Below are 13,136 nucleotides of genomic sequence, written 5' to 3' on the forward strand. Positions count from 1 at the left end.
CCTGAGGACAGCGTGACGGCTGACAGGGTCTGGGCCTTGTTTGGTGACACAGGGCTGGGTGGGCCTTCGGGAGCCTTTTGCGGGCTGCTCTATGTGAGGGGGTGAGTGGGAGCCCCACCCTGTCCCATGAGTCACCCTAAGTTACACAGCAAGGAAGGTCCTTAGAAATAGACTATATTCCCAGGGCTTGGCATGCTCCCCACCACCTTGGCCTCTTTGAGCATCTGGACCCACCCCCAGCACACTGGGACCCACTGGGCTGGGACATCAGGAGCAGGAAGAGGGGACACAGCAGGGAATATGTATTAATATTATTACATACAAATATGTACTATAGCTCTGGCTGGTTTTCTCAGCGGTTAAGCAGTGGTTCTCAACCTGTGGGTCGCGACCCCTTTGGCGGCCGAACGACCCTTTCACAGGGGTCGCCTAAGACCATCCTGCATATCAGATATTTACATTACGATTTGTAACTGTAGCAACATTACAGTTATGAAGTAGCAATGAAAATAATTTTATGGTTGGGTCACAACATGAGGAACTGTATTTAAAGGGCCAGAAGGTTGAGAACCACTGGGTTAGAGCATCAGCCCTCGGACCAAAGGATCACGGGTTCAATTTCTGGTCAAGGGCACATATCTTGGTTGCAGGTTCAATCCTTGGCAACCAATTGATGTGTCTCTCTCACGTCACATCGATGTCCCCCGCCCCCTCTCTCTCTCTCTCTCTCTTTGTCTCTCTCTCCTCTCTCTCTCTTCTGCTCCCCCTCTCTTCCACTCTCTAAAAATCAATGGAAAAAATATCCTCACTCCGAGGTTGAGGATTTTTTAAAAAAAGTAATATATAAAAACCTATTATAGCTCTTCAGGGGCCGACGCAATGCGGAGGACAAGCCCAAGAGTGAGGTGACCTCGGAGGAGCTGCAGAGCAGGAGGAGGAAGAGTTTGCCACGGGTCCACTCTCCGTGCTCACGCAGTCAGTCAAGAACAGCACCAGGTGCAACAAGAAGCAGCTCTGGCCGGGTGAAGGCTTTGACAGGCACTGCGACATGGCGCTGGGGAATGTGACGGGGATGTGGACCGAGGTCCCCAACGTGGCCAGGCCAAGAAGAAGTCCCAGCCAGTCAGCAAGGACCGCTACATCTCAAGACGTTCCTGTGGGGATTCGGTCACTGGTCCTGCGGAACCCACTCATCGCTGGCAAGTAGGGGCTTGGTCCCTGCTGTCAAAACTCACTCCCCCGTCCTGCAAAGACCTGCCTTTGACATGGGAACAATAAAATCCTGTGTTTTTTCTAAAACAAAACAACATTACATACTACATGTAATGTTAATGTAAGAAACATTCAACCCTGTAAAGAATTTTTGTGAGTTTATTTGAGCCAAACTGTCGACAATGTCCGGGAAGCAGAATCTCAACTAATTAAGATAATGCTCCGGAGAATGGTGGTTTTTCACCTTGTTTTATACATTACAATCAAAAGAGGAGACGCTAGTGGGTTACATGAACTCCACTGATGATAGATTAGGGAGGCGGAGAAAGCAAAGTGGAGAAACCTCTGGGATTGGATAAAAGTAAAATGATAGACACGTACGTCTTTTACTCAGGTGGGTGCGGGATAGTTAACAGTCAACAATTAACTCGATAACAGTGAGAGGATTTGTGGTCTCTGAGGAGCGGTGCCTGTGCTTTGAGGGGTCTGGAAAAAGGAAAATTACTGTGAAATTCCAACTGAAAGTTTCGGGGTTGGGCCAGGGTCACACAGAACAGACTCAAGGCTCAGTGTAATCAAAATGATAATTACTCCTGTCACCTGGGCGCAGGTGGCCTGGCTCAGAAAGAGCCAGTGGCGAACCGGGGAGGGAGCAGGCTCTTTATGCTCAGGAAGGGCTGCAGACGGGGCTTCGGCTTGGCACACGTATCAGGACCTTAGTTGCCCTTTGTCCTTCGGCTGGCGCCGGACGACCTTTCTCAGGGGGCTGTGCAGGGGTTATGGGCTTCAGGAATTTCTGTAAAATAACCACCTAAGGGGAGCATGTTGTGCAAGGCTTAGGCCAAAATGAGCTTTCTTTTATTAGCCCTTACTAAAGCAGAGCTCTGTATTTTGATTCACCCTTTCACCAACAATACTGATATTGTAGATGCAAAAAGGAAATAGGCTCACTTAAGGTAAAGATTGACCTTTGTCCTAACCGGTTGGCTCAGTAGATAGACCGTCGGCCTGCGGACTGAAAGGTCCTGGGTTTGATTCCAGTCAAGGGCACATGCCCAGGTTACCAGCTCAGTTCCCAGTTGGGGGTGAGCAGGAGGCAGCCAATCAATAATTTTCTCTCATCATTGATATTTCTATCTTTTTCTCCCTCTCCTTTCCTCTCTGGAATATATATACCAAAACAAAGCAAAAACTAAAAAAAAAAAAAAAATTAACCTTTGTCGGGGAAGATACTGGCTTAGGACATGACTACCCACCATCACTGCTTTTAGTTAAAGATTAATTTCAGACCATCCTTTGTGGTTACTTTAGGTCTCTGAGTTTGCAAGACCGCCATGCAGGCCTTCCCTGAGTTAGTCAGGTCAGCATGTGGCCTCTTTCCATCTACAATACATACCCGTGTGTATACATACCGGTAGATGTTAGCAGCGAAACACAGGTGTTGTGAATTGAGAATTCAGAGCCAAGTCTCAAGTACAAGTGAAAGTTGATTTAGAAAGTCACAGAGGTATGCCCAGCTGGTGTGGCTCAGTGGCTGAGCATCAGCCATGAACCAGGAGCTCCCGGTTTGATTCCCGGTCAGGGCACATGCCCAGGTTTCGTGCTCCATCCCCCGTAGAGGGCATGCAGGGGGCAGCTGATCAATGATTCTCTCTCATCATTGATGTTTCTATCTCTTCCTCCCTCTGCCTTCCTAAAATAAATAAAAACATATTTAAGAAAAGAAAGTCAGGCAGAAGGAGTGAGCCATGAAAGAAGTGAGAGCTAGGCTGTGTGAGCTCCGGATGCAAGTTACAGCGGCAAAAGAAGGCCTCTTGGAACTTAGGAGAAAGAAAAGCAAAGAAAACACACCTGGGGAGAGGAGGTGTGTGTGTGTGTTGGGGGGGCGGGGGCGGCGCAGCTGAGTCCCTCATCTTGAGGGCTCTTATCGGGAGGTCTCGGGGAGGATGGTGATAGAATAGGATCATCTCTCCAGGTGTCTCCTCCGGGCCGTGGTCTCCACTGATTGGCCGGCACCAGTGCACGGGGCCATTAGTCGTTGCAGCTGGTCCTGATGTCAGCCCAGGTTCTGCTGCTTTTCTGGGCCTGGAGCTGAAACACAACTGAGGCCTAGATGTTATCTCTAGTGTGACCAAAACTCTGTCTCTGTGGTCAACAGACCCCAGGCTCTGCTTCCAAAACCTTTAGATGGGGGTCAGAACCTCATGTCCTGAGGGCTTAATGCTCACGGGCCTGGCCGCGCAAGGGACCGTGGAGGCTGTTCCGACCCCATGACTAGGACAGGCCAAGGGAGGAAAGGCCGCGGAGGGTCCCAACCGCAGGGCCAGCAAAACGCCGGGGAGGAAAGGTCCCCTGGGGCTTTCTCCCTGGTGACCTTCCGAACCCGGCTTATGGTTCCAACTCTGCTCACGCGTGTGTAACTGCCTCCGACACATGAACAGGGGGTAACACAGCATATATATAGTGAATCTGTCTGTCTGGGAGGGAGGGATCCAGAACAAAGATAGCAAAACGTTAACACTCGTCGGATCTGGGTAGAGGCTATCTATTCCGGCATTCATTGTACGATGTACTTCTACACGACAGAGAGGTGGCCGTTTCTACAGTGAAAAGCTGGGGGTAAAGGAAGCCTTTGCAGGGCCGGGTCTGACTGGGCCTTGCTGGCTGGGCCCCGGCCGGACCCACTCGTGTCCCCCTTTCTTCTGTGTCTGGGCAGGCAGCTCTGGTCATGCTCTCTCTCCAAGGCCAGCATGTTTGGTTACAACCTGCATCTGAAACCCAGCAGTGTCACCGCCATTGTGCTGAGACGGCTGCTCTCTGGGGGGCCCCATGTAAGCTGCTGGGAGCCCATCCCACTCCGCTGCCCTCCGCCCGCCCGAGTGAGGTCCAGGTTCCGCCTTCGGGGAGCACTCAGCAGGAGGAGGCACAGGCGTGCAAAGGGGTGCACTTGATGTAACAGTGCACTGGTACACGGTTGGACAGTGCGGTCCAGCCCGCCTGGCTCAGTGGTTGAGCGTCGCCCTATGAACCAGGGGGTCACGGTTCAACTCCCAGTCAGGGCACATGCCTGGGTTGTGGGGGACATGCAGGAGGCAGCTGATCAATGATTCTCATCATTGATGTTTTTATCTCTCTTCCCCCCTCCCTTTCTCTCTGAAAACAATAAAAATAGAGTTAAAGAGAGTATAAATGCATTATAATAGCTAGAAAATATTTATAATGATTTTTTTTTTTTTTTTTACTATTCCTAAAAGGAGATTGCGTTTGGAGGGTATCCCTGGCCAGGTGCAGACACCCGGCTGAGAGGGGCTGGTGCCCGAGGCATGAAACCCATGTGGGGCGGCCGCTCCTGTCCAGGTGAGATGGGGTCAGTCCATGCCCTTCCCACCTGCCCTGGGCCCTATTCAGTAATCTTCTGTGTTGTCCGGCCTGGGCAGTGGCCACAGCTGGAGAGAGGGCAGGTCATCGGGATGAGGTGGGAGGGAGGGTGATGTCAGGGAGCCCCCTGTGAGCTTGCCTCTGGGTGTGATCCTCCAGTTCCGGCTCGGCCTGGTTGGCTGGGTGATCTTGGGCACACCTCCTTCCTCTCTCTCTGCTTCATGTAGAAAATGAGGGGACCCCTTTCTGCACAGGAGGCTGTGAGAGCTCTCGCTGCCGGTTGGGGGCTGTTAGGATGAGAAGATTTCACAGGGTGAGGCAGGACTGTCACGGGGCTGAGGGACTCGGCTGCTACTCACTCCACGGCCCCTCCCGGATCCTCCCGGATTTGGGGTGAGGGTGTCCAGGCTTGTCTTGACGGCAGCAGCTGATTGTTCTCTTCAGACCCCTCCCTGGCAATGCCAGATCCATGGGGCCAGCAGATTCTGCCCCCAAACCTGTCCAACCAGTTGTTTGGGAGGAGGGGGCACCTGGGAGGGGCAGCAGGAGGTGCCAGAAGCAGCCTCCCCCAGCCCAGCCCAGCCCAGCCCAGGAGCTCGGAGCTCTGGACACTGCAGACAGACCTCTGACAAACAGTTGGACTTGGCGGGCCATGGGGCTCAGTGGGGGACAGTCTGGGCTGCTGATGCCACCGTTGCTGCTGCTGATCTGCCTGCCGCTGGGGACAGGCCTGGGTGAGTGAGAGGGGAGGTGGGCAGGGGTGCCCTCTGTGCCTCGGGCTTCAGCACAGACCTCAGCTCCCAGCCTCACGGCTGGGGACTGGGTCTTGGGTGGGTCAGGAGAGACAACCCACCAAAGAGGTCACAAGGCAGGCCCTGTCCCCCACGCCAGCCTAGGGGAGTAAGCATGCGTCCTCTCTCTCTGGGTTTCACCTCTGCACCCCAATTCTCACCAAATGGTCCCCCTTCTCCCCTCCTTGCCCCCCTTCCTGTCCTGACCAAAGTTAAAAGAGGCCTCCAAGGACAGCCCCCAAGGAAGCCCTCGGAGGGGGGCTGCAGGCATTGGTCACTGTGAGCTCTTAAGCCAGAGGCGCTTACAGACGCAGCCTCCCCGCCCGGCTGTCCCCGTTCCCTCATTAAAGGGAGCCTGAGGTCCTTGCTGTGTGCACTGCGCACTGGGCCTGAGACCGAGCTGGGCGCTCAGAGAAAGGAGGGTGCTAGCTCTGAACCCTGGGAGTGAACTGGAATGGAATGGAAATGAACTTAACTGACCTGAATTGAACCCAAAGCGGGCGAGAGGGCCCTGGACACGTGCACAGAAGCTCACTCCTTCTCTGCGGCGGCTCTCCAGGATTTGGGGCTGAAGAGGAGGAGCACTGCTCTCAGGGGCCCAGGGAGAAGTTAGGGGCCCTGGGCTCCCCCAGCAGCAAGGCTGGGCGTGGGCATGGAGCCCAGGCTTCTCGTTCTTCTCAGCCATCCCTGCTTTTCCCGGATGAGGCTGTGAGGGGCCGAGAGGGCTCCAGTTCCAGAGGGAGAGGTGCCTGAGGGCGGGGTGGGCGGTGGCAGAGCACTGGGTGGGGAGGAGAGGGTGTGCTAGGCTCTGAGCCAGGACACAGCCCCCTTCTTGGTGGCCCACATCCAGGCCTGAGGTCTTGGCGTGGAATTGCCTCTGTCACTGCCCCCCCTCATCAAGCAAAGCAATCTGGACCATGTGGGTGGAGCTGGAGGGAACTCAAGGTCACTGGGCACCAGAGGGTTCCGACTCCCCCCGATCTGAGTGTAACCCTAACAAAGCCTACGATCCCTTCCCCAGAAGAACTCCCTGCAGCTGGGAGCAGGGGCCTCCTGTCCCCTTCCCTGGACTCTGTCCGTCACACAGAGACCCGAGTAGGGCAGGGCCAGATGGGCCTCCCCCGGCCGCCCAGAGCCCGCCCCTCCTAGGCTCCCCAGGCAGGGCCAGGGCTGGACTTGTGGGCACAGACGAAAGCCTGAACAAAGCTCCCAGGAAAAGCCCTCAATCTCCCTCAGACTAGGACCCCCAGGGCGGGGCCATGCCTCTCCCCTCAGATCGGGCTCCCTGGCTCCTGTCCTCCCCTCAGTCTGGGCTTCCAGGCAGGCCCATGCTCCCCTCCTCAGTCCGGGCTCTGGGAGCCTGGTTTCCTGGCTGAGCCTCTTCTCTGACCCCACCGGCCCCAGAGCGCATCGACTATGTGCCCCAGCTCTCACGTGCCACTCTCGCGGGGACACGCACACAGTCCACCTTCACGATGGAGCAGCCGCGAGGCCAGTTCAGTCGCCTCAACATCTCGGACTTTGACCCCATCTGGCTGGTGGTGGCCCACAGCAATGGTGGGTGCCGCTGGGGCAGGCCTGGTTTTCCCTCTGAGAGGTGGACAGGGGTGTCGGAGGAGCAGCAGGGGTGGAAGGGGTGGAGGAGGTGCTGCCAGGGATGTGGCCAGGGGCTGTCTGGCCTGGTGGGATGTGCTGCAGCCCTGCCCATGTGGCCCCCATGCCATATGGGGCCAGATGAGCAGGTCAAGCACGAGGCCTGGGGACCTGCAGGCTCCTGAGGCCTGGGGGTGGGCCAGCCCCTCCCGCAAGAGCCATCATTACCCACCGTCTGATCTGAATGCCATCCTCAGCCTCACAGAGCTTCATCGCCCCACAGAGGGTGGAGGACAGCCCAGTCCCTGCCGACTTCCCCCAGAAGGGCTACTACCTCACGCTGATGGCCAACCGGGCGCTCTATCCGAGTAGCCAGCCTGGCAACCAGCTCCGGGTCCTCCGTGTGGGCAATGACACCGGCTGCTCCCCAACCACAAGGGGCTGCAACCACCCCCTGCCAGGCCCAGGGCCCTACCGGTGAGCAGCTCTGCCTGTGCCCAAACCTGAGCCGGGGCAGCTCCCAGCTGGGGCCTGGGTCCCCTGCCCTAGTTCTGCAAATGGGAGAGGCCTGGGTGAATTCTCCTGTCTTTCTGGAGCAGAGGGCCCCTGACTTGAGCCCCTGCCCCTGTCGGCAATTTGGATCCCACAGGTGGAGTCTCCCCATCCAGGAGGGACTGGTTCCTCAAGCCATCTCCCCTCACTCAGGGCTTGATTCACGGATGCTCCGTGCTGGGGGATCTAGTCCACTCCACGCACATTTCCCAAGTGAGACACTGAGGCCCAGAGCGGGTGAGGGGGCACACAAGGCCACACAGCTGGGAAATGTCACAGCTGGCACTGGAGTCCAAGGCTGTGCTTTAGGCCTTAGTCCCCCTCCCCACCCACCAGGCCCTGGGAGTCAGGGGGCAGACTGAGAGGCACCAGGGCCCCAAAGCTCAGGACCCAGGGACCCCCACCCCCAATGCTGGGTCTTCCGTTCAGAGTGAAGTTCCTGGTGATGAGTGACAGAGGACCCGTGGCTGCGACAGACTGGTCCAGCGACACCCGTCTGCAGCAAGGTATGGGCCAGAGGAGCAGCTCACACACCAGGGCGATCCTGTCCCAAGGACTGGGTGTGGGCCAGCCCCTCGGTCAGAGCCGCCTTTATGGTTATGCTGTCGGCAGGCAGCCCTTCCCCAACCTGGTGTCGTTGGTTGATCTGAGGCTGTTCCAGGCTCCCCTTCTCGGGTCAGATCATACCTCTTCCCTCCCTGCACGGTCTGCCCTGCCTGCCTGTGGGGTCCCCTCATGCCCCTCAGCCGAGGCACTCCAGGCTACCCCAGGGCTCCGGAGCGCGGGCACAGTGGTCATCATTGCCGTCCTATCAGTGCTGCTGGCTGTCCTCCTCACAGCCCTCCTTGGCCTGCTCATCTATACCTGGTAAGTGGGCTGGGCCCCCTGGAGGGGTAAGGTCCCTGACCTGGACCACCCTTCCCCCTGCCCCTCCCTCGATTCTTCCGTAAAAGCCCCGGCCCAGGCCCCCAGCCCAGCTGCCCTCGCTAGGATTGCTGGAGCGGCTTTCCCTGAAGGCCAGACATGGGTAGCAATCATTGAGCAAGGACTCCCCAAGATTCCAGAAGCCCTTAACCTCTCCCTCCCTTGTCTCTCCCTGCTACCTGCCCAAGGGGTTCACAATTTCCAAGTGGGCACCACTGCCCCCTGGTGGCAATAACTGGAGTTGTGAATGGGGACAGGCAGCAGACTCCAGTTGGGAGCCGCCCAGTTGAATTGCTTATAGGCCAAGTGCTAATCTTTGCCTCAAGCCTTTCATTCAGAGTTCAGATGGGGACCTGGTGGAGGTCTCCAGAAATTGTTTCTTTGTTACTAATCTTGTGGCCCCACCCCATAACAAAGAAACAGAATTTCCGGAGGATGAGGCCCAGAAATCAGGATTTTAAAAAGTTCCCAGGTGATTCTAAGGTGCAGCCAAGGTTGAGAACCACTGCCCTAGAGCCGTGGTCGGCAAACTGTGGCTCGAGAGCCACATGCGGCTCTTCGGCCCCTTGAGTGTGGCTCTTCCACAAAATACCACGTGCGGGCGCACGTACAGTGTGATTGAAACTTCGTGGCCTATGCACAAACGTTGGTTTTCGGCCTGGGTAAGTCTATTTTGAAGAAGTACTGTTGCTATTTGGCTCTGTTGACTGATGAGTTTGCCAACCACGGCCCTAGAGGAAAGGGGAAACCTATCCCTGAGTAGGCTTTGGGGAGGAGAGAGACGGGGCAGTGCTGGGGCCAGGCAAGGGAATGGCTGTGTCCTGAAGGCCAGAGGAAGCCAGTGGTGGGTTTTATTAGGGGAGACAGGCATCCTGGGGCGTGGGGAGTGGAAGAGGAGGGCATGGGGGCCGGGTGATGACAAAGGCCAGGGAGGGAGAGCTGGCTTTGTGAAGTGTAGAGGAAGAGTCTGCTTTCCTTTGGTTAACCCAGCCTGGCCGGTGGAGCCTCGTTTTCTCCAGGGCTCCTGTGCCTAGGACTCCAAGCTCTAGCCCAGGCAATGGTCAGGGGGCCTCAGGCCCTGTGTCCATCATTCTCTCTCCTTCTCTCCTCCCTGGCCCCACCCAAGCTATGACACCTGTGGGAGCACCCCCATTTCGGGACCAGGGGAGTTGGCGTTCATGAGAAGATATAACCCCCACCACATGTTCAGCCGTCCAGCTGTGGGGGGCTCCTGAGCGGCTCCAGGGGGTTCCCATCTATCCCTCAACCTCCTCCCTGGTCCAGGCTGCAGAGCCCGGGCTGAGAGCATGCCCTGCAGCTTCTGGACCTCAGAAATAAATGTCCCTGGCACCCCCCTGTACAGCTGTGTCATTGTATACCTGGATGTTTCCCAACCCGCCGCCCCCAGATCCTCGGGGCTGCGGGTCTTAGGAGGATATAGTGCCAGGGCTGAGGCCCAGGGTCCTAGGCCAGCTAAGCCATCTCGGGCAGAGCAAGCCCTCTTCTGGCCTCAGTGTCCCGATAGGGATCTGTAAAATGGGGATGATCACACTGCCCACTGGGCCGAGGTGAGTCCAAACCAAGGAGGTGAATGGGCTGCCCCTGCTCTGCGTGTTTGACACTTGCTCCCCTCGCCCCCAGCATCCTCTTGTGGCCCCTCTCTCCTGCTGGCCTCTCCTCCTGGCTGGAGGATTGAGGGCCCTTCACCTCCCCTTTCTCCAATTCTAAGCGTAGCCCAGCCCCGTGCTTACTCTGGGCCTGGGGGCAGGAAGTACCTGCGAACCTCAGCTCCTAGAGAAGCCTGGGCTCAGCCCACAGCAGACTCCAGCCCTGAACCCAACCCAGGCGACCAGCATTCCATGATCAGCTCCCCTCGGGTGGGCCCTGAGGGCTGGAGGTGACTCGAGCAAGGTTCTGCCCTCCTTGTGAAGCAGGAGAGAGGGTTATTGTCGCGCACAGTGACGGAGGGAGCACAGGCACGGAGGCTCGGAGTAGGCTTCCTAGGCAGGTGTGGCCTTGGGGAAGGGGCAGCACTGTCCCCAGTGGGCACGGAAGGGTGCCCAGGCGAGAGCATCAGCATGTGTGCAGGCCTGGGAGCAGCCGGGGACTGCCGGGTGGGCACGATGGGGGCAGCTAGAGGGTGGGGTGGGGAACATCAGGAGGCACCCATGCCAGGTGGAGGGCCTCACCCATTGGGGCAGGGGGTCGGGAAGAGGGCCCTGGCCGGCTTGCAGCCTATCTCTGGGAGGTGCTCATGGCCCTAATTGGTTTATTAGCCGGTGCAGACACATCCTGCTCCTGCTGGGCAGGAAGCGCTCACTTGGCCCTGGGGGCGCCAGGCTGGGAGAGGCAGGCAGGGGAGGAAGCAAACCGACTTCCAGCTTGTCCTGTCTTTCCACAGCCTTTCCAGAGCAACCGTGAGCCCCACCCCCGGGGCTGGTGACGCTGGAAGGATCACTCACCCTCTCTGGGCCTCAGTGCCCCTTGCTGCTAAAAGTGAAGGTTGAACTAGGTGACCCTAAGGCCTTGCATGCCACAAACCTACGCCTTGTGTGGGTTGGCCCTGGCAGGAAACAGATGGCATGCCTCCAGCAGGGCAATTGAGAGAGTTTACAAAGGTGTGGGCAGCGTTAGGGAACCAACAGGAGAGGGTGGCCTAAGGCGCTGATGGGGCCCTAAGCCTGAACCTGAGGCTGATGTGAGGGGAGAGGGTGGTGTTTCCCAGACAGTGACTAGGAGCCATGGGCAGGGCCCGCCTGGCAGCAGCTGGGGCTGTAGGGTGAGGGGCGCAGCCACTGGAGGAGCTGGTGAGTAAATATCCTGCCTCTCTCCTGCCTTCTGATCGCACACTGGTGCCTCCACTGACCGCACCTGACCAGAAGCAAGAGGGCAGAGGGGTCTGGACGGTGTGGCCCATGGTCCATGTCCCAGCCTCCTGGGCCCATAGCAGGACAGAGAAGGGCCAGCAAGGAACTTGGAGGGCACTGCAACCTGTTTTTACTCAGAGCACTTGCGGCACCAAATATGTGGGGTCTTTCACACCAACCAGTTCTCCAACTCTCCGGACACCAACCGAGTGTCCTACAATTAAACTCACTTCTGGCACTAACTGCCTGGAGTTAGTGCAGACCCTGCAGTTAAAGGGCTCAGCCCCACACGACCACCCCCTCTTCAGACACCAGTGGCAAGTAGTGCGTACCCGGGGAACGCACACTTCTGTCCAACTCGGTTAGAAATTGGGGATTCCCATGACCACCTCCCCAGTTTTGGTAATTTGCTGGAACGCTCGCAGAACTCAGGAAAAACAGTTTACCGAGTATTACCATTTATGACAGAGGATAGAGCTTGGAATAGCATCATAGGAGAGATGCACACGGCTGGGTGTGAAGGGGGTGAGCAGAGCTTCGTGCGCTCTTGGAGGGTGCCACCTTCCCAGCACCTCCCTGTTCTCCAGCCTAGAAGCTCTTTGAACCCTATTGTCTGTTCTTTTTATGGAGGTTCTGCTACCAGGCATGATTGATTAAAGCATTGGCCATTGGTGACTGAACTCATTCTCCAACTCCTCTCCCCTCCCTTGGACATTATTGGGGTGAGGACGGGGTTGAAAGTTCCAACCTCCTAATCCCATGGTTGGTTCCTCTGGTGACCAGCCTGCATCCTAAAGCTACCTAGGGCTCCCCCATTAACCTCAGGCAGGGCTCATTATGAACAACAGAAGGTGCTCCTCTCACCCCTACGGCTCAGCATTCCCCGGGCTTTAGGGGCTCTGTGCCAGGACCCAGCGACAAAGGCCAAATACATGGGTAGCCCCCCCTTATCCACAGGGGATGTGCTCCAAGACTCCTACCGGATGCCTGAAAACACAGGTAGTGCCGAATCCTATGTACACTATGCTCCCTATACATACTTACTTATGATAAAATTTAATTTATAACTAGGCACAGTAAAAGATTAACAATGATGACTAATAATCAAATAGGACGGTCGCTCTGATAAGTGAGATGGCTACTAAGTGGTGAAGGAGTGAGGAGCAGAAGCAGGGAGGACACGCTGGACTAAGGATGAGTCATGTCCCAAGCAGGGACTTAATAATGCTACTCAGAACGAGGCACAATTTAAAACATCTAAGTTGTTTATTTCTGGAATTTTCCATTTCATACATTTGGGCCACGGTTGACTGCGGGTAACTGAACCTGTGAATAAGGGGGGACCACGGTGTTTCTTATTGTGCCACAGGGACCTGGGCTGTCTTTGTGCTGGTCCTATGGCATCAGACCCTCCCCTTGTGGTCTCCAGACTGGAGAGGAGCAGACAGATGACCACACAGGCCTGTCCCGGACAGAGGGCTGCCCGAGGCCGGGGCTGGGACTCTGCGGGAGCTGATCCCAGAGTGTTAGAGGACAGGGATCCTGGCTGCCTCTGACCGGATAGCCCAGAGACCCCTCAGACCACCATCCTCCCCACAGCCAAACCTAGAGCTGCCCCGGCCCGCACCTCCTGGTTCTGTGGTCCTCTAGCCCCCGGGCTGAATGCTGGAGAAGACCTCCATGAACCTGTCTCCCTGACCACATGCCCCCCACTGGGGACATGGATAGACACAGCCTGCCCACAAAGACTTAAACCACTTTCTTGGGACCTGCCCCGTGTTGAGTCCAGAACCCAACCTCAGGGGCTGGGGGGGGGGGG

General features: G+C 56.9%; 1 protein-coding gene and 1 pseudogene across 1 annotated transcript; both read left to right on the forward strand.

Annotated features, from left to right (window-relative positions):
* LOC102752997 overlaps positions 1-1,292 on the forward strand; it is a 6,266-nt pseudogene extending 4,974 nt beyond the window's left edge.
* Positions 1,293-5,180: 3,888 nt separating this feature from the next.
* Positions 5,181-9,810, forward strand: LOC102753262 (uroplakin-3b-like protein). Its single transcript, XM_015570246.1, has 6 exons — positions 5,181-5,324; positions 6,786-6,938; positions 7,232-7,451; positions 7,956-8,032; positions 8,273-8,393; positions 9,577-9,810. The coding sequence occupies exons 1-6, from the start codon at positions 5,243-5,245 to the stop codon at positions 9,683-9,685; spliced, it is 762 nt and encodes a 253-aa protein (XP_015425732.1). The 5' UTR covers positions 5,181-5,242; the 3' UTR covers positions 9,686-9,810.
* Positions 9,811-13,136: the final 3,326 nt, after the last annotated feature.

This window comes from Myotis davidii, unplaced genomic scaffold, assembly GCF_000327345.1.
Source record: "Myotis davidii unplaced genomic scaffold, ASM32734v1 scaffold726, whole genome shotgun sequence".
In the NCBI taxonomy this organism is placed as follows: Eukaryota; Metazoa; Chordata; class Mammalia; order Chiroptera; family Vespertilionidae; genus Myotis; species Myotis davidii.